Raw genomic sequence first — 27603 nt, forward strand, 5'->3', positions numbered from 1 at the left:
TCGTTTGCGGTGGGGCCAGGGCAGATGCCAGAGCCCTGTCAAACCCACAGGGAAGGCTCTGCTGGGAGGAGAGGAGGGAGAGTGTGGCTGCCTGTGTGTTGTGCATTTGGGGCTTTTTATTTTATTGCTGAGTTCATTGGGTTTTGGTGGGTTTTTTTGTGTGTTGTGGGGTGGTTTTGGGTTTTTCATCATTAGCCCTGGGAGCAGGAGGAGATCTCCAGGATAGCTGATGCAAAGGCAGACATGCACACACCCGCTCAGCCTGTGGTCTGTGAAACTGCCCGAGTGGGAGGCCCTGCCCTCTGCCAGTGTCCTGGTGCCACAGCCCAGACCTGGCTTCAGCCCAGCCTCGGCGTGTTCCTCCTCCAGGCCTTTCCTGGGTGGTTGTAGGGTGCAGGAAGTCACAGTATAGAACAAAGTCAACAGGGTAAAGACAAATGGTCTGAGAAAAAAACACCCTCAACAGACAGCAACAAAAAACCCCAACAAAAACAAACAAACAAACAAAAGCCCCACAAAGCAAGCAACCAACAAAACCCCAAACAAAATGCAAACAACTCACTCTAAACAAAAGAAAAATTAAGCCAACAACTAAAAAATCCCAACACCACCCCCCCCCAAGAGAACCAACCCAGCCCTACAATAAAAGAAAAAAAAAATACCCAAAACTCAAAGACCTATTTAATATGAACAAATGACACAACTTGCCTGTTTTGCAGGATAGATGGTGCAGGCCAGGAGGGGAGTCTGGTTGGTTGACCAGTCTAGCAAAACCTTGTTGCCCAGTGGGAGGGTTTTGTCCAGGAGTCCCAGGTGGGTGTGTGGTTTGGGTGCAGGGCCCCCCAGCCCTTGCAGGTCTCTGCTAGGTCACCCCAGACAGGCTGGGCTGTAGGACTGGGTAGGGAACAGTGGCTGAAATCCCCACAGCAACTGCTGAGTCCTGCTGCCATTGCTGGCACTTGCAGCCTGCCCAGCTGGAAGCTGCTCGAGTTGGCAGGGACACAGCAATTAACGAGTCAGTTACAGGACAGTAATTTGAGGGTAGACAAAGTTCAACAGGTCCCGAACCTCTGTGGAGCTTGCACACCATCCCAGCTCACAGGATCCCCTTTGGCCAGCGGAGTGAGCCATGGTAACTGGGGCAGAGCAGGGCACCCCAGCATCTTTCACCCCTCCAGATGTGACCCCCCTGTGGCTGGAGGGGCAGATGGCAAAGCTGGGTGTGCTCCCCTCAGAAGCCTGAAGACACTTGCCAACCCCTAGAGGTTTGCATGGGGACTGTCTTACTGCCAGGAAATGTGGTTCCTGCCATACCAGCTGCTTTTCCCAGGGTCTGCCTGCATGCCCCCCTTTCTCCTGCTCAGCAGTGTCTCGGCAGCCGGCCCCGCTGCCCGAGTGATGGGTCCTGAGAGTCCTGGGTCCTGAGAGCTTGTCTGGGGCTTGTGAGGGGCTCTGGGACCCTGAGGAGCTGCCTGTGGGGAAAGCCTCTGTACTCAGTGCCATATGACTTCTGAAACCAGTTCTGCTGCAGCTCTGCTGCTGGGATTGCTCCCACCTTGCTCTGCTTCTGCCTGAACAGGAGCAGTTTGGAGCAGAGGCTTTGTAAAGCCAACTAGCAAGCAGACAGTGTTTCCAGGCTGCTGCTGCCCCTCTGCTGTGCCTAATCTGTGCTGGTGGCTGCTGAAAATAGGCTCTTGGAAGCAGGGAGGTGGTGAGGGGCAGCTGCCAAGCAGGGCTATTTATACTGGGTGAGTCAGGCCTGTGCCTGAATCCAGCCAGACCCTGGGAGCAGGGGCCTGGGAGCAGCCTGCACAGGACATCGCCGGGAAGAGGCTCTTGCTGCAGCAGCGTGTTCACCGAGGTCCGGGCTGGTCCCTCCGTGCCCGATGGACTGTGCCCTTCCCCTCAGCCCGGCCACGCGGCGGGTGCCGCTGCTGGATGAGAAGCAGCAGAAGCACTCGAGGTGCTCGGGGCACCAGGACCACCCCCAGGAGCACAGCCCCAGCTCCCGGGGCCGAGGGCGCCGGAGCAGCCGCTTGGAGCCCCTGGAATGCCGGGATCTGCTGGTCCAGAACGCACTCTTTGCTGGGGACCTGGAGATGGTGCAGAAATACTTCACCAAGGGCGCAGCTGTCAACCTCATCATCGAGACCAGGGGTGAGGAGCTGCGCTGGACAAGCAGGAAACGTGGTGGGTGTGCAGGGCTGGGAGATGGGAAGTGTCTGGGATGGGGACCAGAAAGGGAGCACGGACACCTGAGAAAAGGGATGACAGGAATGCCCAGTGATGGAGACAAGGTGTTGGCAGAGGGACTTCGTACAAAAGGCTTTTGGGTGAGGTATGAGGATTCCAGGACTGTAGAACAAGTGGAAGTAGGCTTGTTGAAGGTGGCCAGATGCAGATCTACTGGGAAATGCTGTGAAGAGGCCTGTTGGAAGGGCTGCTGGAAAGGAACAACATCAGGACTGTCCTGTTAGAGGTTGCTGGGACAGATCTGAAATGTGTGTGATGGAGAGAGAGGAGGCATCAGGTGGCACAGGGATGCTTTTCTGCCTTATGTCTTAAGTTGGGTCTGTTACCTCCGTTCACTAGAAACTGGAGGCTGTGCCATGATCTGGGAGCAGCAGAGAGGTCTTGGCAGTGCCCCTTGGGCAGACCTTTGCCCATGTCCTGAGGCAGAGGCATGGCTGTGCTCAGCCTTGCAGGCAGCTGCGTGGGGACTGAGCCACAGTCTCTCCATGTCTTCCTATTGCTGCTGCTGTGAAGTCCAGGGGTGAAACAGCCCCTGCAATCCCTGCTCTGCACGCTGGCTGGGGAAGCTGCAGGGGTCAGGGTGGGAGGGCTAACAGTGGGCAGCTGGAGGGGGGCTTTGCTGCAGAACAAAAGCTTTTGGTGTTTTGCCAGATCTCACATGCAGGGTTTGCAACCTCTTCTATGAGGTGGAGTGGGTGAGGGGAGCAGAAATCCAGTCTGCCAGGGGGAGAGAGCAAGGGAGGGATGTGCCCTGGAAGGGCAGCGTCCTTGTGCTGTCTGAGCAGCGCGGTGCAGGAATTCAGACAGTGCCAGGTGAGGAGGGGCTGTGACTGCACTGCTCCCTTCCACAGAAGGTTGTTGGCAAAGCCCCCACCGTGCCAGGACAGAGCAGCTGCTGGTGGAGGGCACTTCCCAGGGATGTGGGCTCTTCTCAAGTTCCCTGGCACAAAGCTGTGGAGCACAATGGTAACGCTTGAACATGGCTGAGTGCTTTGCAGGGATCCCTGCTAGCAGGAGACAATCAGGGTGGGCTTGCAGATGCAATGCTGCTGCTTATGGGTGGTGAAGATTATTTACTGAGTTCCAAGATTTATACAGCCCAGGTTTTGAATTGATGCTGTCTGCTTAGGAATAAAAATACAAAAGGTATTACCCTTTGTGTAACTGAGACTGCTTGTCAGAAAAATATTAGTTGCACATTTTAACTCCAGTCTTGTGCTGGGCTGACAGACACTTGAGCAGCAAATTCAGTCCGCTTGTAAAGATTTGTGCCCCAAAGAAAACAGAACAGCTGATGTAAAACAGCTTCATCCAGAAATTGCTCCTATCACCGAAGTTTTAAGATATAAAAAATGCAGCCAAACATCATTCATCAAGCACAGACCAAAAATGCACTGCCCAGCTTATCAGATAAGGGTGTAGAACAAAAAACAAAGCAAATCTTAATGCTACCTAAGTCTTTGGTTATGTCTGTTCCTGGCCTGCTGGGACAGTTTCTTAAAATTTGCCCAGGTGCAGACCTCAAAAGCAGGTTCTGGTGACCTGGTCTTTCCCAAGTAACCTGTGTTGATATTGTAAGAAGCCCAGAGGAAGGGTAGATTATCTGGTGTTACTGACACTAACTGACACAGCCTTTTGCTTCCTTGATGGGGCTCTTGTGATTGGGAATCTCAGGCTCTTACGGGATATCTACTTGTATCTTTGGGGAAATACAGGATCCCACCAGATGAGTCAGTCTGCCTGGTGCTTCTTTTTTTTTTTTTTTTTTTTTTACTCTTTCATGTACTACATTGTACCTAGACCAGGTGGGAAAGTCTGCATGGGCAGAGGATGCTAGAGACAGTCAGCATAGAACTTGGTAATTTATTTTCATTACTGAGAAAGGTAAAGTTTCCATCTTGCACTCATCTCTGGTTCCCCAGGTAAGTGTTGTTTGGTGGTCTATAAGGGTCATTTAACTTGGTTTTAACTGTGTGATCTGCATAGTTCTGTGACAAAACTAAACACTACTAGTCTTCTAGGCAATTTGTGTTTTTTAAAACGTGTGCTCTGAACAAAATGCACCCAATGTTGATTGGCTGTGAGCGAAGTGTGCTGTTCTGTCACCAGAGTGGGGTGGGGGGTGTATGCAGCTCTGTGGGGACAGGGGAAAATGCTCTCTCAGCTGCAAGAGTGAGGGATGACCCTGAGTGAGGGGAATGTCAGAGGATGGGAAAGGGAGCACTGAAACCATGCAGGAGTTCTCTGCAAGGCTGAATTTCAAGGAAGAGCAGGAAGGGGTCTAAGGAATAATTACCTTCTATGTTTTTACTTCCCTTGTAATGCACTGTTTTCCATCCTTGTGCCTGTTCCTACCTGCCCTTTGGCTTTAAGCTTTGATTAAAAAAACTTACCTGTGGCTTGTTTAAAAACCCGCTTAGTGCCAAGGGCTCAGGTGGAACCAGTGAGTGGAGGTGCAGTGCTGGAGATGTGCAAGGAGCCAGGGGCTGGACAGGGTTGTGCTGCTGCTCTAGGGAGGCAGCTGGGTTGTGCTGTTGGGTCTGGGCAGCACCTGGTGACAACAGGCTGGCTGTGAGGCCACTTTGCTGTTTTCTTAGCTATGTCCTGTCTCCATTTCTACCCTTCAGGCTACTCTGCTGCCCTGCCCTGCCTGGGGGCTTTGCCTCACAGCCAGTGACAGGGTAGTGCTGCCAGAGGGGTGTCCTTGTCAGCCTCTTGGCCACAGTCATGAGGTCATAAGGCTTCCCAGAATAGAGCAGCTGAGACCTGAGCTGTGCCCAGCCTGGGCCAAGCAGTGATAGGACCTGTCCTCCCTGCCTGCAGGGCAGCTGGAGCAGGGGGCCCTGGTGGGGCTGTGGCTGGAGGCAGCAGCAGAGAGTCTGGGCTGGTGTCATGGGGAGCAGCCCGCGCAGAGAAGGCAGGAGCCAGGAGGCCATTCGTACACGTACGGTGGGTGGTCCTGCCCAGGACTACTGGCAGGCCCTGCTGAGGGGGGATCAGGAGGTTGTGGCCAAGATCCTCAGCGACCCTCAGAACAACCTGAGTTCCAATGCTGTCTTTGACACCAGTGACCTGGAAGAATGGAAAAACTACCGCTTCAACATCCGCCGGCTGAGTATGCAGGGAGCTGAGCAGGGGCTCAGAGCCTGGTGCTGCAGGCTCTGCCACTGCTGGGGGTCTGTCTTCTTGTGATGCCCTTTGGCTTATGGAGGAGTGGGGATGGCAGAGAGAGCACTGGGCTGTGGCTGGGTTTCCCTGCACTGCTTGTAGGAGTGTGCCTGGCTCTCGTGGGAGCCTGAGGTGTGCCCAGGGAACCTGGCCCTTCTAGCAGGGTTGTGCAAGGGCTTGGCTTCCCCACTGGACAAGAGAGACTGAAGGTCCAGGTTGTGCTGCTTCTGTGACCAGCCCTGTAGCCTGAGTCTATGTGCCTGTTCTGTCTGTGTGCAGCCTGTGCTGGCCTGCTGGCCTCTCTCTGGGGGTTGTGCTGGGCAATGAACTGTTACAGCCCTGCTGTAGGTCCTTGGGATAGCTCAGTTCAAACCGGGCCTTGGGAAGCAGAGTTGACCACATGCTGCTTCTGTAAGGGAGAGGTAAGAGGGATATAGAGTTGAACATGTCTGGGACATGGTCCTCCAGCCCAGCCTGGATGGGCAGCAAGAAGCATGATTTAAGGAGCCCTGTTCTGTAAGAGCTGCAGGCTCTCTGCCACCAGGCTGCAGCAGCTTGGCAGCAGCTCCAGCTGGGTCAGCCTCTTTGAGGGTTGGCAGGTTTCAGCCCCTTGTGCTCTATTGGGCCCTGGGTGTCCATTTCTGATGAAGCTTGCTTGTCTCCACCTGCTCAGGGCTTGTCTGCATCTCCTGTGTGTGTGGGCAGCCTGTTCCAGCACCTCTCTGGTTTACTGCTCCCTTCCTTGTGCTTAGGGTGCTTCATGCTCAGGTCTCCTCCAGCCACCTTGCTGCTTTCAGCCCTGCTGCAGCCCAGGCCCTCCTCTTGTCAGCAGTGTGTCTGTGCTGTGTGCCTGAGCTGCAGGTGGGCAGCAAACGTCCCGGGGCTGTCCCGGGGCTCCCGCTCCGTCCCGGGGCTCCCGCTCCGTCCCGGGGCTCCCGCTCCGTCCCGCTCCCTGCCAGCATCCCCAGGGCTTTGCCTTGGCAGCCCAGCCCGGAGGCACGGAGGGACCTTGTGGAAAAGGGACTGGCAGGAAGAGCCAGAACCTCGCGGGGGACCTCGGGTGCCTGGAGGGGGGAATGTCCCCCAGGTGCCCCGGGGGCAAGGGCCGGTCTGGGCCCGGCGGTGGCTCCCTGACCTCTCTTCCCTGCAGGACTGTGGTCTCTGAGCTACGAGCAGGAGCTGACCACGCCGCTGCTGATCACGGCCAGCCGGGGCTACACCGAGTGCCTGCGGCTGCTGCTGCTGCGCGGGGCGGACCCGGGGCTGGCCCCGGGCGGCCGCTCGGCCCTGCACCAGGCTTGTGCCGCCGCCCGCCCCGCCTGCGCCCGCCTGCTGCTCGCCTTCGGGGCGGACCCGCAGGCGGGCTCCGAGGACGGCTACAAGCCCCTGCATCTCTGCAAGAGCCCGGACTCCCTCGAGTGAGTCCTCCCCGGGGGCACAGTGGGCCTCCCTCCCCCCAGTCTCACCCTGGGTGGCAGGGGTCCCCGCGGGTGGGCTGGGGGCCTCGCTGCCTGCTCCTGGGTCCCCTCCGGGGTCCCGCAGTGGCTGCAGGCGCTGGCCCTCCCTGCGGCCGAGCGCGCTGCCGGCGTCTTGCAGCCCCGGCAAGGTGCGTGCACCGGCACCAGGGCATGCGCTGAGCAGGGACCCCCCTGTTGTGTGGGGCAGACTCTGCACCGGATGACACTTTATTAAAGGTCTGTGCAGAGTTAGAATTGGGATGGTGGTAGCTCAGCTCACCAGTCATCCTGGCTTTGAACGGCTGCTCGAGGGCCTGAGGAGCAGGGATTTTTGGACTCTTGGAAGAAGTTAAAGCCGTGGGATGGTACAGAGGCGGGATGTGAGTGGGAGGGAGGATAGGAGCCGGAGAGGGGAGCCCATCTCTGAGTCACCTTGCCCCCGCAGGTGTGTGCAGCAGCTGCTGCAGCACGGAGCCAGCGTGAACAGCCGGACGGAGGAGGAGGGTGACACGGCCCTGCACATCGCGGCGCGGCACGGGCTGCCCCGCCACGTCCAGCTGCTGCTGCGCTGCGGGGCAGAGCTGGAGGCGGAGAACAAGGAGGGGCAGACCCCGCTGAACGCTGCCTGTGCTCAGCCCCACCAGCCGCAGGACACGGACCGCTACTACCAGGTCTGCCGGCTGCTGGTGGACAGCGGCGCCTGCATCAACGCGGCCGACCGGGACCGGCAGCGCCCGCTGCATCTGGCCTGCAAGAACAGCAACGCGGCGGTGGCGGAGCTGCTGCTGGCCCGGGGGGCCAGCGTCAACGTCATGACCTACGGCGGCAGCACAGCGCTGCACCACATCCTGCAGGCAGCTGCCTACAAGCTGGAGCAGCACCCCGAGCTGGTGGTGCGAGCCCTGCTCAACCACGGCGCCGTCCGCGTCTGGCCCGGAGCGCTCCTGAAGGTGCGGGCCAGGGAGGGAGGGCGCGGAGCAGGGGTGGTCCCGGGGCAGCAGGGCGTGCTCTGGGCCCGCTCGCTTGCAGTCCTGCCTGTCTCTTCCCAGGGGCTGGGAGGGGAGCATTAGCATCACTGGTAGGCAGTTCCCTGAAGTTGTCTGCTGGGACATGTCCTCTGTAGGACTCTCCTGCTTCTGTCTGATGGGCTGTGTGGACAGTACTTAGCCAGTTTCCATCATTACTTTCCCTGTGAAGTGTTGACCCTTTTCCTCTCGGGATGTTTCCTCCTTGGGACATACCCTCCAGCTCATGCTGTCTTGGCAAGACATCAGCAATCAAAGGGTTAATTTCCTGTCTTAATTCTTGAGCAGTGCAATAATTACCCAGCCCGGAGATCAGCAGATTGCTCTCCCCTTTGGGAAAATACAGGAAAATCAACAATTAACACTAATTAATCTCCTATTAACGCCAGATAATGAGGATCACTGGTACAGCCGGAATAGACGCTGACAGCTACTGCTGGCCTGGGCCACAGGGAGTGGGAGCCAAGAGCCAGGGACCTGCCTGGGTGCTGCAATGCATGGTGGAGTGAGAGACAGCACTATGTCCCTTGCACCTACATGGCCGTGGTACACACCAGAGATGTGTGGCACAAGCCATGGGTGATGGGTAGCAGCTAACAGAGCACAGGACTTCTCAGGACCCCCTCACACACAGCACGGACACAGACTGGTGTGCAGCCCCAAGCCCACCAGGCACAGCACATCCTGGAGACCCCTGTGAAGCCCTCAACAGAGCCAGAGGATGGCCTAGTCTTGCTGCACAGAAAATGAGTGTCAGTCCTTGCCTCAGAGTAGCTTGTGCTCTAACTAGACAAATGTAAGGAGAGAGGTCTGGCATAAAGCAATGTTGGCTGCTTACGACTGTTTGCAGTGGTGAGGCAGATGAAGATGTGTGTCCCAGCCATGTGTGTGAGTCCCTGTGTCTGAGGAGGGGCTGTGGGGACCCAGCTGTGCCCAAAGCAGCTGTGCTGGGTGTTGCTCAGTTCCCCCCTGTGCAGGAGCAGTGCTCTGGCATTTCCCACCGTCTGATCTCCTGTGACAACACGAGGGAAGGACCCGAGTTCCCTGGGTTTGGGGGGCTGGTTTTGAGCAGCGGTGGAGGCGTGGCTGGCAGGCCCTGCCCACGGGCTGTGTCCCCGCAGGTGCTGCGGTGCTGCCACTCCTGCCCCCGCCTCATCGAGGCCCTGATCAACAGCTACGACCGCGTGCGTGTCTCTGCCGACTGGGTGGGAGCGGTGCCGGCGGAGGTGGTGCAGGTGAGGGGCCCTGGGGGCTGGCTGGGGGCTGCAGGAGGGCACCAGAGGGGCAGGGCTGGGCTGGGGGAGACCTGCAGAGCACTGGGGTGATGCTGCTGGAGGACAGGGGGGTGCACCATAGTGATTAAGGTAAGGGGATGTCTGGTTCTGCCTCTGCTCCCAAGGTGAGACTTTCAGCTTTATCTCCTCTTCTCTCTCTGTAGAAATACCCACGTTTCTACCAATCCCTCTTCTCCCTGGAGCACAGACCTCGCTCCTTGCAGCACCTGGCCCGCTGCACGCTCAGGACCTTCCTGGAGGGACGGTTGCTTCTGGTCCTGCCTCAGCTGCACCTGCCGAGTGCCTTGCACCGCTTCCTGCTGCTCGACTTCGAGGATGTTCTCTACTAAGGGCTGCAGTTCCAGCCCTACCCTGCATTTCTGTGCAGATGTTCCATCCCTGCTGGAGCAGTCTGAGCCTTCCCAGCTCACCTCTGCCCCTCGCACACCTCCTCCTAGGCCACGTCAGCCCCCTGTGCCAAACGTGTTGCTGTGTCCCTTCCTTGTGCCCTGCCTTGTGCACCTGTTCTGGAGCATTCTGTTTACCTGTGCTGACCAGAACAAACTCCAGACTCACTAAGAAAAGCAAGATGTGGGGACTAGGGCATTTTGTGGGATAAGGAGCACTTACACTGCATTGGTCAGTTTTAGTTGTTGGGTATCAGTCTCCCAAATTACAAACCTGACCCTCAACCAGGCAGCTCTGGTGCCCTGGATATTTGTTGGGATCTGTCTTTAGGCAAGTTTTTTACAGTTTGTAACCAAAGCTGTTTGGAATAAACTCTAGTCTTTCTCTATACCCACCAGTGTACAGCTTCTGCCTTGAAGCCTGTCCCGACAGTTCATCCGTGGGACATGCCCTGCACAGTGACACGTGCCCTCTTGGCCCAGCCAGCCCCTACCAGAGCACCGTGCACATGCTGCTGCTGCCCGGGCTTCCCCGTGCTCTAGACAAGGTAAAGGGTAATGTTTGTTCTTGCCATTTAAAGACATAGTTGTGAAGGGCTCAAAGCAGTAACCATCCTGTAGAGCTTTGCTGTCAGCTAAAGACATTTCTGCTTCTGCCTTGGGGAGGGCCCGAGCTGCTGCTGCCTGGCTGGGGGTGCCCTGGGGCAGCACTGCAGCTGCACCTCTTGGTGCAGAGGCCTTTCCAGGCCTCTATTAATGTCCATGTCAGCCCCATCACACTGGAGCAGACAGAGCTGAGGGCTAAGCAGTTTGACAGATCCAGTACTTGTCTTTTTCTGCCTCAGTCAGGGCACAGGGTATAGCTCTGCTCCCCTAATTATCACTGCCTTACACAACCAGACTGTGCTGCTCTGAGGTGACAAGCTCGAGCTGACTGTGAGGTTCAGTGTGCTGCTCCTAATGCCCTCACACCAGTGAGGCACCACAGCAGGAATGCTAATGGTGTATAGTGGGAATGTATTTACACATTACAAGCTTACAAAACATGTCAGGAAACCAGCTGTGGCAGCCTGTGTGTGCAGGTACCTCTACTGAGATGGTGCATCTCAGAAGGGTTTAACCATGTCCTGGATGGCAGCCATGGGCAGAGGTGAGGTGTTGGCTGGAGGGGACATACCAAGACAATCTGCAAAACAGGGACGAAGGGCTCAGGGAAGTTAAGGCTTTTAACATACCTGGATAATGGCCTGCACTCCTGCCACGGATCAGTAGTGCACTATTTCCCTTGAACCAGTGCAGGAACCCAGCCTGAAGCCTGCACCTTCCTGCTGGCTGAGCTTGCATGTTTGTTCAGGGGGATCTGCTGATGGGAGCAGGTCCTGTAGTCATCTTCCCAAATTCTGGTCACCACTTTAGAGCGTTCATTTTTAGCCAGATCACATCTGTGACTGGAGAAGGAGCAGGAAAAGGATTGTCTGTCCCTTTTGGTGGCAGCAGTGTCTGGGATTGCCTCAGCCTGTGTGGATCTTTGGTGTGAAGCCTGGCTGCAGAGCAGTGCAGGTGGGGCTGGTCACTGGGCCTCCTTCTTTCCAGCACTGCCCATGTGGCTGCAATGGCATGTCCAGTCATGTGTGCTCAGCCACTGAGGTAGTATCACCTTCAAGACAGGGAAGGATTGAATGGTGCGTTTTTGAATTGTCTGGCTGGTGACTCTGGCAAGCTCTGAAGTCTGCTCAGCACTTGGGCAGTGAGGGCAGCTGAGGGTGCTGAACCTGCAGCGTTTGGTCTCTGCACACCTAGAAGCTCATGTGGGCTCTGCCCACTCCTCTTTGGATGCAGGTGTCTTGGCATGGACAGGTCCTGCAATGGTGGACCTGGGCTGGGTCTGCAGGTGAATTCCCAAGGCTCCTGTTGGAGCTACCAGGGTTGGAGGCAGGAGATCCCACTGTAAGTGGGAGGGCTGAGGCCAGGTAGGTGTCTGAGAGGGACATGCTATCCCTGGCCAAAAGTCTTCATAGACTAGATTTCATCTGTGTTCCTGCTGAAATTAAAAGGGCATGATTTTACTGTTTGCAAGGAGGAACTATTTTCATGGAATGAGAGGCTAGTAGGAAATAGGAAGTATCTTTTATAGACTGACTGATTTAACTGGAGAAAAAAACAAACAAACTAAAAAAAACCCACCAGAAAAACTTTTGGGCACTCGAGCCCTTTTTCAGAACAGAAACAGTCAGAAAAGTTCAAGCTAAGCACAGGCTGAGAACAAATGCTCTGAGTTTAACTCAGTTATGCTAGTTGATTAGCAATTGATCTTTTTAAAAAAAAACATTTACAACAGAATTAAAAAGGTTTGATGTTCCAGTGCACATTCTGGCAATATAACAGACTGTGGTAAATTTTCTCAGGTTTCTAAAGGGAAAATTTCTAATCCAGCATTGAATGTACTTCTGGGACAGGAGTTATGCAGGGGAAATTTATCTGTCCTGAGTGTGAGGGCTCTGGTCTCAACAGAGGACAACAAGCATGTGACAATATTAGCTCAGGGGCATGTGGTTCTCATGTGTTTTTACCAATTAGCACAGGCAGCTGCTGAGTGACACCAAGTCCCAGGTTCACTGTGGATATCTCTTTGGCACATGCTGCTGTTCCTGCTTCAGCATCCACCTGGGTTTTTGGGCAGAGCCATCAGGAGTCACCCCCATAACTGCCAGAGTAAACCACACCCAGTGCCACATTCTCAGTGAGGTGCTCAGGAAACAAAACTTCTTGACATCAGGTTCCATCCCAGCTGCAGCCACTGGGTGTTACTCTGGCTCTCTCTGTGCAGCCAAAGCCTGTTCCTCCTGCCCCTTCCCTTGACTGGACGAGCACCTGCATCAGTGTCCCCCCAGAAGGGTCCCCAGCCTCCAACACCTGCTCAACTCACACTTGTTCTTTCCTGTCCCTCAGTGAAGAGTGATGGGTTCCTCACCTGCCGTGATGGGTGCGCTAGTAAACCAGTGGCACCTGTACAAAGCAAGTACAGAGAGGCCCTGCCCTAGGATGTCCATCCCCATCTCTTAGCTCTGTAAATTGCATTTCAGGTACTTTTGAGTCAAAAGGGCATCTTTGTATATACAAATCTTAGATATTTCTCCCCCTAAATCTGACCAGTCACTTTTTGACCTGTGTATGAGCATTCTGATATCCTTGTGGCACATTGCACAGATCACCTCCTTTTATTTGCCTTTAAGCTGTCACCTTCTTGCTTCATTTGATGACCTTTAACTCTTGTATTCTAAGAATACGTGGGCAAGATGTCTGTTCCTCCTCATCATATTCTTCCAAACCACATAGATCCCTGTCATTTCTCTCCTTACTCAGGCTGGAATTCTATTCAGCTGTGCCATTCCCTGCATGGAGCTGTACAGCTGTGCACACCATTCAAAATGTGGTTGCACTGTGATTGTGCAAGAGTTATTCTTAGCTGTGTGGATGTGAGAGCTGCACAAATGCCTCAGGAACCTCAGGTTCATATTTGCCATGACTTGAATATTCCCACAGCCCAAGAGGAGGCTGCCATTGGCAGCAGTGCCCTCCTGTTCTGCAGTTTGTGTTCAGATGTCATGTGTCTCAGCCTCTAAATGTTTCCAGACGTTGCTATCCAGGATGGTGTCTGTGTGTTAAAATGAAGCCCACATTCTTTTTTCCTGTATGTTGCACCTTATACTTACATGTAAGAAACCAGGTTTTCCATGAACCAGGTGGTTCAAGCCATCCAGATTAGGTTGTCTTGGGCAAGGACCATCTGTTACCTTTACCATCCCAACAATTCATTTTTATCCACCCCAACAATTTTACCAGCAATAGTTTTTTTATTGTCTCCCTGGTTGCTAATAACATGTAGCATTGATATGGGCATAGAATACAACTAGAAATGCATCTGACAAGTGGCTATATAGAATAAGTCTTCTCAGTTACCCCCTTCTTTCAAATCTGTTAATACTGATCACCCTGACTGTAGCATACAGCTAATTGTTCTTATTAGGATGTCATGCAGAACTAAAGTGAAATGACTTACAAGACTCTAAGCTTGTCATATCCATCTAGGTAGCTCTATCAAACTTGCAGGCTTACAAAAAATTACATAAAATTATTTGAAAATACCTCTTTCAAATCACATTAATTTTATTTACATTCATTTGCTTTCTAGCTTTTACTTATTCACCCAGGACACCCTTTGGCTGCTTGTCTGTGGTTGCTTGGGATGCATGTTTAACTGCTTTGTAGTTTCGTGGATATCCATGTGGACACATTTAAATACTGGCAAGACATTGCACTTTTCTTTTCCCCAGTTATCTTAAGTTCCCCAGTGTGCCATGATTTGGTAAAAAGAAAAACATCGATGGTTCAGTGAACTCCTTAGCCAGCAAAGTGCTCTTAGATGTAACTTATCCTCCTGCAGATTATAAAAATCGTTACTTAAACAGTTTCTCTTTAGCATCTTCCTTAATTACTAATGCAATAGAAAGTATTTAATTACCACTGAAAAACAGGAATATTATCTCATTTCAAATACAGAGCAGAAATATTTATTGAGTTCTTGGTTTTCACTGTGCAGGTGAACCTGGGGGCAGGTGCTTAGTGGCTGCAACTCTGGATTCTCTGTCTCTGGGCATCCTGCTCCAGGGCCAGCACTTCAAAAATACTGAGAAATCAGAGAAGGTTCAGGGAAGAGCTGTGAAAGAGTTACTGATTCCTGGTGGGAATCTTTGGCAGGATGGTGGTTGGACACACTCGGTTGATCCCTGGAGTCCTGTGTGTGGTTGTAGGTGCCTGGTTTTCAGCCCCAGATTCCCAGGGCAGGAGGGGCTGGCAGGTCCCTGCCACGAGGGGTGGAACCACCTTCCAAACCGTGCCCAGCCCCAGGGCTGGTCCTCAGCTGCCCCCGAGCAGGCTGTCTGCTGGGCAGGCAGCAGAGCTGCTTCAGCACTGCCAGCTCTTTGAGTGGCACGTGGAGGTAAAACCAGACCCCGTGGCTGGAAATTGAAGCTGGAAAAACACATATTAGAAGCGAGACACATTTTTAATAGCAGGGGTTATTAATCTACTAGTTAATTGCATCTTTGAATAGCTTATCATGTTGGATGTAGATTTCTCATCTCTGGCTTTTTAAAAAATCACCATAAGATCTGCCCCAGCCCAGAATCCATCCTGCGTGGTGTTTAGTCCAGTCCCAAAGAGATCAGGCTGCTTAATTACAGATCTATGATTCATCATCTTGTCACTCTTCCACACTGGTCTGCCACTGGCCTCTGACTGCTGGGACTGTCTTTGGCTCCAGGGTAATGAAACAGTTTCATTTCCCCCCAAACAGCTCTGCTCATTCCCTGGTGCTTCACTGATGTCTCTGAGTTCCCCTCCGTTCCCCTCATGTGTGACTGCTGGTTTGTCCTGGCTCCACCAGCCTCCTTCCTCAGCACCTGCTGCCTGTGCTGGGTTCTGAAAAAGACCTTCTGAAATTTATTGTGTTGCTGCCTTATAATTGTCTTTAAATACTCGATCTTACTTGATTTCTCTCACAAGCTTTAGCCTTGAGGCTTCAGCCATTTGGCAGCAGGGAGCAGGTGTGTCCCCGTGGGACCAGGAGGCATTTGTGGCTGCCCAAGGACCTCGGGGCTGGAGGTGACACACAAAGGCAAACTGCCCTCACTAGCCCGGGGCACACGAGGGCTGACGGAGCTGCCCAGGGCACTGGCAGCGATCCCACCTGTGGCATTCCCAGGATCTGGCAGAGGATCCTCGGGGTGCAGCCCCGCAGCAGCGCAGCCCCCCGGGCAGCCCCCCAGGGCTCTGCAGGACTCGCTCCGGGGCTGGTTGGGCCCCGCAGCTCCTCCTGGTGCCTTCGGGCACTTCAGCATCAGGAGCTGCCTCCAAATCCCGCTGCTGCAGATGGGTTTGCTGGAGGAAGCTGAAGGCAGAATCACATGGAGCAACTGGACACGGGGGTGAGGGTCTGTGAGACAGGCTGGAGAAGCAGCTGGAGCCACCGGGTGCCACCGGGTGCTCCTTGCACCCAGGCTGCCTGCTGGGACAGGGCTTGGGCATGAGCTGTTACCCACCGGGCTGAGCCTGGTAGCTCAAGCCAGGGCTGGTTCATACTGGATGACACTGGTGGGTGTAGTTCAAAAGCAGAGTCCGTGCCTGACAGGAGCCTGCCTTCTGCTGACACAGCACCACAACGAGCCCGTTTTCGAGGCTTCCCAAACGTTGAGTAAATAATTTTGCAACATTACCCTTTATTTTAATATGTTTAGTAGCTACATTTCAGGAATGCCCAGAGGCTGTGACTAGATTTAGTCCTGTTGTGCTAGATCCTGTGTAGAGATGGTAAGTGGAGCAGGTGGAGGCATAAAGCCAAGGCTGCATGGCAGTTCCCATTAGGAAGGTCTGCCTTCATTTGCCAGTCAGTTGTTAAGCTTTAACTGTTGCAGTTGTGCTTTGCCATGCTGTGTGCCTGAGACTGAGCTCTTCCCGGTACACCTACAGCGAAACTGAATTGGCCTTTGTTTAGCCAACAGCCTTTGTAGCAGGAATATGGTCCAGATTCTCCACCTTGAAGGAGCAGCTTGCAGTGCTGGAAGGAGGACAGGCCTGGATGTTCCTTCTGTCTGGTAGCATGGGATCAACTTTTCCTAAATTATCAGCCTGTGAGGATCCCATTTTGCATGTACCAAGCAAGGACATTTTTAGAGGCTGGTAGTTTTTTCCCTGGAAGCCTCTGTCTACACTGAAGAGGTTGAAGTTTTTAAACCAGATCCTTGGTGCTGACCAGATGTATCATCCTCAGCACAGACCCTGTGTCTAGCCAGACACTTTCCAGCCTTGCCTACTGACTCCAGGAATGGAGGCAAGCTGGCTTTTCCATGCTCAGATGTCCCCAGCAAGGAGCAGAGAAGAAGAGGAGGAAGAAGCTTCAGCAGTTCCAATGTGGAAAATAGACAAGAGGAGGGGTGGGAAGCCAAGGCAGAGTGAGGTGGGAGGGCCAGCTCAGGCAGTGATGTGCTGGTCTGTGACTGCTGAAGGGCACCAGCTGGACCTGAGCTCCACGCTCGGGGCCCAACTGGTGAGACTTGGAGCCAGACACTGGGCTGGTAAATATGGAGTCATGACCCAGCAACCCCAAAACAGATGGGAGAAAGCAGGTCTCTTCTGGGACCCTTTTGGCTCAATGTCCTGAGAGCCTTTGTCCACAGCTGAGAGCACAGTGAGACAGGGGCTTTCCAAACTGCAAGTGACATTGCCTTGGACCTGCTGTGGTGGACAGTGCAGCTTCAGGCACGTTGAGGGAACACACCAGCTTCTTATGAGTGGGGGATGGAGCCCGATTGCACGGAATGGAGGGTCTCCCTGCAGGGGAGGTGTGTGGGAGCAAGGAATTTTTTTTTTTTTCTTCCCCAGTTCTTAAGCCTTTTCTTCTCTAGATTTTTTTGCTTTACAATCTGGCAAATGAATTTCTACCTTACTTTACTGCAAAGTCTCATGAGACAAAGTAATCCAGAGCAGAGTGAGTTGTCAGGGCCCCCAGTACATTCTCTCTGGGGTCAGGGCAACTTAGATGACACAGCTGTCTGTCCTTTGGCAACCTCCACAAGAACCTGCCCCCCCTTTGGCTGAGGAACTGCTTTTAAGCTCACGCTCTCAGCCTCTGCCTGACCTAAGCTGGAGATACACCTGATCTTGTACCTCCCTGCTGCTGACAATGATCCTGACCCACTGATTTGACTTTCTGGCTTGGCCTTGGACCTGCCTCACCACTTTGAAAATAGGACTTGCTGGGTGACCTCTGGAGTGGTGATCTCTAGTTGATGTCACCAGATTTGCTCTGCTCACCTTCCTTGAGTCCTGTGGGACTGGACCCTTGTCAGTGAAGCACCTGGCACTGCTGCAACTCTTAGTTTCTGGCTTCCCTTCCCCACTGGAGCAGCCTGGGAGCAGCCTGTCCTTCATACTCCTGCATTGACCTGAGATTCAGTGTTTCAGGAGAGTCAGGGGCTGCAGGTAATGCAGGTGTTTGATCAGGTAAGCAGAACCTTCATCCTGGAGACACATGTAGGACTTGCAGTGTGCAAGCTATTGATTTGCAGAGGTCAGTAGAGCAGCTTTTGTTATTGGCTTCAGGAAGGACCTGCTGCTCTGGGCACAAGCAGTCATCCTTCTTTGTGGGAGCTGCAGTTCATTCCCCAGCTTTCTCAGTTTCCCCAGCAAGGTCACTCAAGAAAGCAGCTTCCTGTTGCTCTCAAATATCTTGCTAATTTATATGAGGGTGGGAGGTGTGGGTTGAAGGTAGCATATAAAAGGTTCATTGAACAAGTGATCAAATTGCAATTGCTCAGGAGTTAGGAAGTTGCTTGCATAGCCTTGACCTGGACCCTTTGGAGTAGAGGTCTTGAGATCCAGTAACTGACACTTGGCTGTGCTGTCCTTCTCTCCATGGCCTCATGTGCTTTGATAGCAGTGGAGTGACCCCAACCTGTGTGCATGAAGATGACTCCATCCTGAAGGTTTGTTTCCCACAGAAGCATTTGGTGGATGAGAGAGGACAGCTGGGCCAAGGACAGCTAGAACATGGCTGCTGACCTGCAGACCTCAAGTGTGTCCCTTACCATGTACTGATTCCTAAGGTGGGGTTAATCCAAACAGTAGTGACTGCCAGCCTGAGATCTGGGTCCTCATCCATGCACACACATCTCCTGGGTGACCCGTGGGCTCTGGGTCAGTGGGAAGTGTCTGTACCAGGGTGGTGAGAGGAGTCCCCCTTGCCAGGCCTCAGTTTTCAGTATTTGAGTCTGGATGATTAATTTAAGATTGACTTCTCCATGCTTCTCCCAGCAGTCCCGTGCTTCCCTGCTTGGGGCAGGGCAGCATAAGAGACATGAAAGAAAGAGGGAGTTCTGTGCAGGCCCTTGGTACCATGTTCTAGCTGGAGCCTGGGGATCCACATCGTGCCTGTTCAGTGGAGGAAGGCTGAGTCCCACACTGAGGGACACATTTGGCCTCATTTACACAGGATTCAACTGTCCAGCTCTCTGGCTGGGCTTTCAAGTCCCACACAAAACACCTGATTGAAGGCTGCAGCAAAGTGGGGCCCCAACCTTCTTGGGCACAGAGTAAGAGAGGAATCCATGGATTCACATAGATACAGATGCCACCTGGGAGCTGGGGTAGCTAAGCAGCCCAGAGGTACTGCATCCCTGGTCCAGGGGTGAGTGCAGGCAGGACCACACAGGGATCCTGAGAGGAGGACTGCCCCTTGGTGAGAGTTGGAGGTCTGGTCTGTAGCTGTGCCACTGAAAATGCAGTGACAGAAAATGCAGACACGACTTCAGCTCTGACATGTCTCAGCTTCTGAGTGCTCTACGTGGTAATCCTGATGCTCTTCTGAAGCAGGGCTGTGGTTTGCTCCATGTTCAGCATATTACAGGTCTGCTGAACACCTCCCTGTAGGCAGGAGCACAACGTAAGTTCCGACCTGGGGGGAGAAGCACTCTGTTTTAGCGGGGGGGTGTCAGGTCCGCTCCCCAGGACACGCGGCCGGGCAAGGCAGAGGTGCAGCTCCCGCGCAGCTCGGGAGTGTTCGGCTCGCCCCAGGCTCCCTTGCTCTGCAGGTTGAGTGATGTGCAGAAGGGCCCATCGGCAGCCACGGGCACAAGTGTGACACACGACAGTGCGCGGGTGGGAGGGGCAGAGCCCGGGGGCTTTGTGCAGCTGCAGCGCGGCGCGGGCAGGTTAGAAAAGCCCCGGTCAGCAAAGTCCCGGTGAGCTGAGCCCCGCCACAGCCGGCCTGGGGACGCCCCGGTGGCGGACCGGTCCGGGCAGGCTGCAGCCACTGCCCCGGCGCCCCGGACTGCGGCTCCGCTCCGGTCCTGCCCCGACGGAGCCGGCACCGGGGCACAGCCGCGGGGCACAGCCGCTGGAGAGCAGCAATGGGGGAGCCGGGATGACCCGCTCGGGCTCCAGCCCCCGTTCCCACCCTGTCCCGGGCACGTCCCATGGGCGGCTCCGCGGCCTCCCCCGGCCCCGCGACACCGACCCCGCCCACCCCACGGAGGCCCCGGGACCTGGAAGGGGACAGGCCGGACCATTCCTGGCGGCCCACCCGAGCCCAGGACAGAGGCGGGCGGTCTCTGGGCACACCACGGTGGCCCCGGAGCGGCGGGTCAGCGCCCGGCTGCCGGGCCCAGCCGGTGCCCGGCAAGGGCCGGTCCGTCGGGGCGCTGGAGCCCACCCAGCGTCGGTGGCCCCGGGTCGCTCCCCGCCGGGCTCGACCGTTAGGTCCGTCGGCCCGGGCCGGCTCCGGGAGGCGACAGGGCCAGGGCGGAGCGGGGCGGCTCGCCCCGTCCGTTGTCGTGAGCCTGGGGGCGGCCCGGGGAAGGATGTGCCGAGCGAGGCGGCCCCGTCCCGTCCCCACAAAAGCGCCCTTGTGCTGGCCCCGTAATTGCTAATCATCAATCACCATTAATAACAGCTGATGAGGCGGGAGGGGGAGGCGCCTTCCCAGGGGCCGGCCGCGCCGGGGGGGAGCGGGGAGCCTTGCCCCGCCGGAGCGGGCGCTGAAGGAGGAACTCGACCGTGATGTGCGGAAGATGGATGAGAGCAGAGGGCAACACCCCCGCCCGCCTTCCCTCCCCTCCCTCCCTCCCCTCCCTCCCTCCGCGGCCCGGCCCGGCCCCCCCGCGGCGGGGCGGGCGGGCGGGCGGCTCCGAGCTCGGCTCCACTCCGCCGCGCCGAGACAGCGAGCGGGCGGGCGGGCGGCAGCTCTCGCCGGGCGCCGGAGCCCACGGGAGGCGGCGGGCGGGGGCCGGGGCCGCGGCGGGGCCCGGCAGCGGCGGCGCGGCGAGTTGGCGGCGGCCCGAGCTCGCCGGAAAGTTGTTGCCGGCTGAGCCGGCGGCGCCCGCTCGCCATGCAGAGACCCAGCGGCCAGGGGACCGCCTTCTCCATCGACTCGCTCATCGGGACGCCGCCGCCGCGCTCCGGGCACCTGCTCTACACCGGGTACCCCATGTTCATGCCGTACCGGCCGCTGGTGCTGCCGCAGGCGCTGTCCCACGGGCCGCTGCAGTCGGGGCTGCCGCCGCTGGCCCCGCTGGCCTCCTTCGCCGGCCGCCTCACCAACACGTTCTGCGCCAGCCTGGGCCAGGCCGTGCCCTCCATGGTGGCCCTCACCACGGCCCTACCCAGCTTCTCCGAGCCCCCCGACGGCTTCTACCCGCCGCAGGAGCTCCCCCCGCCGCGCGCCAACCCCGACGCCGGCTGCCGGCGGGGCGCCGAGGGCTTGGAGGCGGAGGAGCTGCCCCCGGGGAGGGACAAGGGGCCCCCCGAGCCGCCGCTGCACTTCCCGGACCCCTTTCCCAGCCTGGCAGGTAAGAGCGGCGCGGGCCAGGCCCGCCCGGCGGAGAGCGACTCGTCTGCGGCGAGTACTGGCCCGCCTCGCCCGCGATTCCTGCAGCCCCGAGGGGCTCCGCGGCGGGCAGAGCCGCCCGTCCGGCCCCAGCACGGGCACTTCCCGCCGGCCCGGCTGCGGCACCGCGGGCGCCCGAGCTCGGCAGGGCAGGAGCCGCGGAGCCTGGAGCACTGGGGACTGGGGCGCGCCGGGCAGGACGGCGAGGCCGCGATGGGCCGCGGCGGCGGGACGTGCCCGCCGCTGCGCTCCCGGACTGTCCCGCCGGGCCGAGCCGGGAGGACCGGGCCGGTCCCTCTCCGCTCCAGCCCGGCTCCGCGGCGCCTGCAACTTTCGCGGGTGGGAGACAAACTCCTCCGGCTGTGCCCGGGCCGGGGGGCGAAAGAGAGACCCCTCGGTGGGGGAGAGACCCTCTGGCGGGGGCGGGAGAACCCCCGGCAGAGCAGGGGCCGCCCGGGGCCGTGGCCGAGCCCGTCCCTGCGGCGCGGAGCTCTCCGAGGTCCTGGCACCCGGCCTGGGCCGAGCCCGGCGGAGCGCAGCGGGGAATCGCGCCCCGGGCCGGGCTGCGCTCAGCCGGTCCCGGTCCGGTCCCGGTCGGTGCAGCTGTGCCGCGGGGCTGGGGCGTCCCTCGCTCGCCCGTAGCTCGCCCTGCGCCGGGCTTCACCACCCTCTCGGGCTCGTCATGCTGCGGCTACCGGCGCTCCGAGGCCGTCCCGAGCCCAGGCGGCCACCCCGCTCTGCCCGCGGCCCCGCTCCCCGTGCTGCCGCCCCGCGCTGCTCTGCCCGCGGCACCGGCACCGGCTTTGCCCGACGGCGCGGGCAGGCGGCGGCTCCGCTGCCGGGTCCCCGCTCGGTGCTGGCCGGGGGAGGCTCCTGCCGCCGTGGAGGGGCCGCGGGGCCCTCGCCTTTGTGAGCCGCGGCTGCTCCCCCAAGCGCGCAGGCACCAGCCTCGGTGACTTGTTGCTCGATATTTCTAAGCGAGCTCCAGCTCTCCCACCCCGCCTCCTGCAGCACGGGGCTTGAGGCGTCCCTTCTGTGGCGGGACCAAGACAAACCAACTGCCAGCTTGCTCAGACATGGCCTGTCCCCTGAGCTGTCTCCCCATGTCACTTGTGAGATCCACCTTTGTCTCACAGGCTTCCTGCAGATGTGTGCTGAGGTCTCTCTGATCCTTCTTGCAGTGCTTTGCTGTTCTCCATTCTCCCTTCAGCCTCTCCTGTGTAAGCCCAGGTCTTTTCCTCGTCCCTCCTTGTTCTCCCCTCAGAAGACTATTTCCCTCACTTGGATACTCCTTGAACCTCATCCCTCAGCAGAACAACTGGCACATTTTGGTCCCCCATTACATTTGTGTGTTTCTGGAGCTTAGGTGCTCCTCTGGTGCTCCCAGGCCTGTGTGCTGAGTCAAAAGTGCTAGTGATCTCACTTCTGCTCTGACAGTCTCCTCGGGGACAGAACTGCCCCGGCCAAAACCACCTGTCCCTGTAGGCATGTCTTTCCAGGCTGTGGGGAAATTAAGCACTTTGTGCTTGATCTCCCTCCATGGCTCCTTCGTGGCTAAGTCCAACATGTTCTCTGCTCCCAGGGGAACTGTCCCAGTGACTACGTCTAGTATCAAGGAAGGGTATCTTTAAGACTTGCCCTGTCATGATGGGCTCATATGAGGGGATGAAATGCATCTTGCTGTCACTGTTCATCCCCTGCTGCCTGTTACCTGTCTCTTAGGACTGTGCTTGCCCTGGTGCCATGAAGGATGCTTGTCGTTCTGCACAAGCATGTGCCTGTGTGGACCTGACTCTGTGAGCTACTCTCTCCAGGTCCAAGAGGACTTGTCAGGCAAATGTGCTTACCTTCTCCTTTACCTGATGTTTCTCCTGACTGTACCAGCCAAGGCCCTTGGAGATGCCATCTCACAGGAAAGCCAGGATGGTTGCTGTGGGCTTTTTCCACAATTAAGGAAAAGAAAAATTGTGTCAAAAGAAGGCATCAAAAACTACCTATAATACAGCTTGTGCTAGCATCCTATCTGTGACCCTGGCCAAGAGCAACTGTCCAGGGAAAAGTAAGAGAGCACAACCTGTGCAACACCTTCCAATATTACACTTCTCTAGCATCCAACCACCTGCACTGCGGGGGCTTCATGAGCCAGACATTGTTCTGTGTATTTAGTAACCTTTGACCAGTTCCTCTTCTGTGACCTTATCTAGAGTCCACCAGGAAGGAGAGAGAAATTTGGCATCAGGCACATCCTGGAAAAAGGTGTTCCACAGATCTCTTACCTGTAGAAGAACCATGGGAAGGAAGAATGCCTCCTTTTGTCTGTTTTGCTGACATCAAGTCAATGATACCCAGAAGTGACTATTTCTGTCCCTGGGCTCAGTTAGTGTCTCCATCATGCAGGTGTCAATGGACACAAGATCAGGTACATGCTGGATCAGCCAAGGGAGTCAGTGCTCCATTTTAGGGCCTCTCTTTGCATCTAATGTGTTTCAAACTTGCTTCCAGCTGTTGTCACGCTTCTTGGGAGGAGAGAGGCACGTAGGAAGGCGGGTGGTAAGAAGCAGCAAAGCTTGGATTCTGGTTTGTTACTACAGCTGCAACAGAGTATGACCCCAGGATAAAGGTACTTGGCACTCCCAGCTCTCCACACCTCTCCAGAGCACCATTGTTCCTCAGCTGTAGAGCTCTCCACCAAGATCCAGGTAGTGGTCTGAGACCCTCTCTTGGGTTTTGTAGGAACTGCACATGCAGTCAAGGATAGGGTGAAGTTTCACTTGTTCCCTATGACCATAACAAAGAGCTTTTGTGTGCCTGCCAGCAAGGGACTTTTCTGGCTGTCACAACACCCTTTCTGGATCTGGGTTCCCCTGATTGTCCTCGGATAACTTTGTCACCTATGACACCCAACTCTCCTCACCACGCTGACCGTGTCCACAGTAAGATCACTGAGCAGCAGGGACTCTGAAGAGCAAAGCAATAGGTCAGTCCTGTTCTTCATCTCCTGCCTTCTAGTTGGCTTTTCAGAGTCACAGTGCTTTGCTTTGTGACAGCCTCACTCCCTTGCCAAGGCTTTTGGAAATCTCAGTGTACTCTCCCACCAAATGGGTGGGTTCCCCTGCTCCATCACTTCCTTAATGGGAATATACTAGTTTACAACAGACCAATATACCAGTTTTCTTTGTGAAAATCTCTGGTTTATACTCTATGATTATATAGTTCTGAGTTCCTTACTGCAAACCCAACCCTTTTATAAGAACAAATGTGAGACATGTTAGTCTGGTAGAGACTGTTTGGAATCTGGGTTCTGGTTAAGAAGAGTGTACCTAGTGACATGCTGCAGTTGGTAGCTCAGCCTTTAGTCCATTGGGGCACAGTCTGGACCTCCAAGAGCAAACTGCCCCATCAGCACTGTTTGATAGTGTGGCTGCTGGGATCCATCATGGGGGAAGGGCAGAGTCAGGGTGGGACCTAAGGGTACTCTTGGTGAAGTCACTGAGTCCTCATACGAGCTCCCTTCCCTCGTCAGGCCTTGTGCTCTCACGGAGAGGAAAGCTCTCCTTTTCTGCAGCAAAGTGCTTGCATGAGACTGCACCAGCAGCCAAAGCTCCAGGCCACCTGCTGGTCCTCAGCCCCACAAGCACAAATTCTCTGGGTCTTTATTAAACCCCCTGTGCATGAGGGAGATTTCTCCCCCCGACCCTCAAGAAGAAAGAGGTTACTGTCTGTTCTGCAGCAGAGACGAAGGTGTTTCTTCCCTGCTGTATGAAGCAGGAGCAGGGAGATAATTCCAGATCTCCAAAGCCACCCACCCACTCTCAGGAAGCCACAGACTTGCTGCAGGACCAGCAAGGGATATGGTATTTCCACAGCAACCAGGCTCCCAAGAATGTCTCCTGGGCTCAAGCAGTTTCTTGCAGTTGCTGTTTGTGTCTTTGCAACCCTGCACCTTCAGGCATCTGAGGGCTGTTCTGCCTTTCCCACTGAGGGGAGCTGAGGTGTCTGGAGATCCAGTGGCCCAGGGTACATGTGCCAGTACCTGCTTAGAAGCTTGGTGAGATGCTGCTTCTCCTTTGGCATGTAGGATTTTATTGAGACGTGGCAGTGCTTCAGAACAGCTCCTTCCCGCAGCGATTCCTGCTATCAGGTCAGACGTGGAGATTTTGCTGGTCTCTTCTAGTCTCAGCAAGACAGAAAAGCTCCTTCATCTACTTGTAAATAGCTGTGGATCCTCTCCCTCCATCAGCCCTGGCTGTTTCCTGAGCATCTCCTTGCTGGATCCCCTTTGGGGGGAGGGATGGGGGCTTTTTTTGAGCCCTTCTTTTGAGCCCTTTTCCCCTTCAGGGAACTGACTGGCCTCCAGGCCTCTTTCCTCCCCATGTCTCCCAGCCATGTCCTCCCTTGCTCCATGGCTTTTGAATCATTCAGGCAGCAGTTTGGGACACAAGAAGCTGGCAAGAAGAAGGTTCCTGCCCCTATACCCCACTGACAGGCAATATCACAGAGATGTCTGCCATGGTCCAAGCGCTGCCTCCCTGGGTGGCCTGGGGTGAGGTGCTGTCTGTTGAGTGGTGTTGGCAGCCTCTTGCCTGCCCCTCTGCACAGAGTGGAGATGAGCTGAGCCTTCAGCATCAGCTGCCTCAGCACCTGCTGTTGTGCGTCCTGGGGCTGGGGAGGGAGAGCTGGCAGCAGGACACCCCATGTCCTGCAGTGAGGTTTGCTGGGCTGGAACAAGCTCAGGCTGCTGTTCCCAGGACAGTCCTTCAGCTCCTCGTGGATGGCTTCTTTCTGTGTGAACAGCATCAATGGTTTGATGCAGTGGGATGGGACAGAGGGAGTGCTGAGGTCCGGACAAGCCTCAGAAGGGCTGCAGTGAAGCTGCTACAGCTGGCTTGTGGGATGGGGATGGTGGCAGCTGCTGTGGTGGCTCATACCCGCAGCTGCCTGCGGATGGGCCAGGTTTATGGGTGCTGGCCCACGGAGCAGCCCGGGCTGCGGGCAGCAGGGCGTAGAGCAGACCCTCTGGGGCAGCAGACCCCTGCAGCAGGGCGCCGGGGAAGCTGCTTCTCCTGTGAGCGCCCCGGGGCTGCAGGACACGGCGGCGGCCGGGGGGAGCGGGGGGCAGGGGGAGTGGCTCCGGGGGCGCGGGGGACCCTCGGCGGGCCGGGGGGGGCCGCGCCGGCGGGCGCTGACGCTGTGTGCCCCGCAGACGGGAAGGCGTACAGCTCCGACGAGGAGAAGCTGGAGGTGAAGTCGGCGGCGACGCCGTGCAGCGAGCGGGAGGAGGAGAGCTCGGCGGGCGACAGCGAGGAGGAGCCGTTCCTGGACGGGGCGGCCGCCGCCGCGCTGGGCGCCAAAGGCAAGGGCAAGGGCGGCCCCGCGGCCGAGCAGCCCCCGCCGGGCTCCGGGGCTGGCAAGAGCCGCCGGCGCCGCACGGCCTTCACCAGCGAGCAGCTGCTGGAGCTGGAGAAGGAATTTCACTGCAAGAAGTACCTGAGCCTGACGGAGCGCTCGCAGATCGCGCACGCCCTGAAGCTGAGCGAGGTGCAGGTAAAGATCTGGTTCCAGAATCGCCGCGCTAAGTGGAAACGCATCAAGGCGGGCAACGTGAGCAACCGTTCGGGCGAGCCCGTCCGCAACCCCAAGATCGTGGTGCCCATCCCGGTGCACGTCAACCGCTTCGCCGTGCGCAGCCAGCACCAGCAGATCGAGCAGGGCGCCCGGCCCTGAGCGCCGTCGGGGCTCTCGGACCCTGGGGCGGGCGGGCCGGGGGCCGCGGGGTAGGGCCCGGCGCGGCGGGGGCGCGGCCCGGGCGCCCGCTTCTACTCCTCTGTACATGTCCCTTATTTATTCCGTGTAAACTCTGTACATACGGCAGCGTGTCCGTCTGCCCGTGCCGCGGGGAGCGCGGGCCGCCTGGCCCCCGCGGGTCCCGGCCGGCAGCCGGGCAGGGGCTGCGCTGCCCTCGGGCTCCCGCCCACGGAGAGCTGGGATTTCAATAAATTATTTTCTATGGAGAGAGGCGACGTTCTTCCAAGGTGCTACCCATCCAGCCCCGGCCACCAGCGTTCCTCAGCCCCCGGCCCGGCCGGGCAGAGAAAGGGGCAGGGAGAGGGACAGAGGCAGGGACAGGAGCAGCGGGCGGCGGCGCCGACGCGAGGGGATGCCGAGGAGGGCGGGAGGCTCTGGGACTCACCCGTCCCTCGGCCGGTACCGGGGTCCGCGGACCCGACGGCTGTACGGGGAACAGCGGTGGGCTCCGTGGGACCCGGTCCGGTGCCTGTACTGAGACACGAGAGAGGGCAGAGAAGGACTGGGAAGTGCCGGGGAGCAGCCGCGGGTCCACCCTTCCGCAGACGGGCCGGGGCCGCGGATTGGAGCTGGGGATTGGGGCCGGGGTTTGTGCCCCGGTCCCATCAGTCCTCGCCCCCGCAGCCGCTGCCGCCGAAGCCTGCCCGAGGCCGGCAGCGTTCCCCGGGAAGGGAAGGGACGTGGGCTCCGCTCCGGACTCCCGGCACGGCTGCGGCCCCTGCCCTGAAGCGACCCTCCCTCGCCAGCGGCACCATGCGATGGCAACTTGCCACC

The 27603-nt window shown here is 57.0% G+C and overlaps 2 protein-coding genes across 5 annotated transcripts; both read left to right on the forward strand.

Moving 5' to 3' along the window:
• The first annotated feature begins 1787 nt into the window (after nt 1–1787).
• Nucleotides 1788–9975, forward strand: ASB10 (ankyrin repeat and SOCS box containing 10). Of its 4 annotated transcripts, XM_051611028.1 has the most exons (6): nt 2108–2190; nt 3105–5368; nt 6572–6839; nt 7324–7828; nt 9025–9138; nt 9342–9975. In XM_051611028.1, the coding sequence occupies exons 2-6, from the start codon at nt 5146–5148 to the stop codon at nt 9525–9527; spliced, it is 1296 nt and encodes a 431-aa protein (XP_051466988.1). In that variant the 5' UTR covers nt 2108–2190; nt 3105–5145; the 3' UTR covers nt 9528–9975. The 4 variants fall into 4 exon arrangements, with proteins under 4 accessions (XP_051466986.1, XP_051466989.1, XP_051466988.1 ...); XM_051611026.1 differs by lacking the exon at nt 3105–5368 and having other exon boundaries at nt 1788–2190; XM_051611027.1 differs by lacking the exon at nt 2108–2190 and having other exon boundaries at nt 2878–5368.
• A 10360-nt stretch (nt 9976–20335) lies between these two features.
• On the forward strand, nt 20336–27035 carry GBX1 (gastrulation brain homeobox 1). The gene is made up of 2 exons (XM_051611031.1): nt 20336–20986; nt 26228–27035. Exons 1-2 carry the CDS (start codon nt 20527–20529, stop codon nt 26746–26748), a joined length of 981 nt encoding a protein of 326 aa, XP_051466991.1. The 5' UTR covers nt 20336–20526; the 3' UTR covers nt 26749–27035.
• Nucleotides 27036–27603: the final 568 nt, after the last annotated feature.

The sequence above is a fragment of the Apus apus genome, chromosome 2 (genome assembly GCF_020740795.1).
Source record: "Apus apus isolate bApuApu2 chromosome 2, bApuApu2.pri.cur, whole genome shotgun sequence".
In the NCBI taxonomy this organism is placed as follows: Eukaryota; Metazoa; Chordata; class Aves; order Apodiformes; family Apodidae; genus Apus; species Apus apus.

Bases quoted from the DNA above. Each gene is read 5' to 3' on its own strand.
- ASB10 (XM_051611026.1), top strand. From the start codon at position 1,887: ATGGACTGTGCCCTTCCCCTCAGCCCGGCCACGCGGCGGGTGCCGCTG. The intron at 6,840-7,323 runs GTGAGTCCTCCC...TTGCCCCCGCAG, and splicing joins AAGAGCCCGGACTCCCTCGA to GTGTGTGCAGCAGCTGCTGC. The intron at 9,139-9,341 runs GTGAGGGGCCCT...CTCTCTCTGTAG, and splicing joins TGCCGGCGGAGGTGGTGCAG to AAATACCCACGTTTCTACCA.
- GBX1 (XM_051611031.1), top strand. From the start codon at position 20,527: ATGCAGAGACCCAGCGGCCAGGGGACCGCCTTCTCCATCGACTCGCTC. The intron at 20,987-26,227 runs GTAAGAGCGGCG...TGTGCCCCGCAG, and splicing joins CCCCTTTCCCAGCCTGGCAG to ACGGGAAGGCGTACAGCTCC.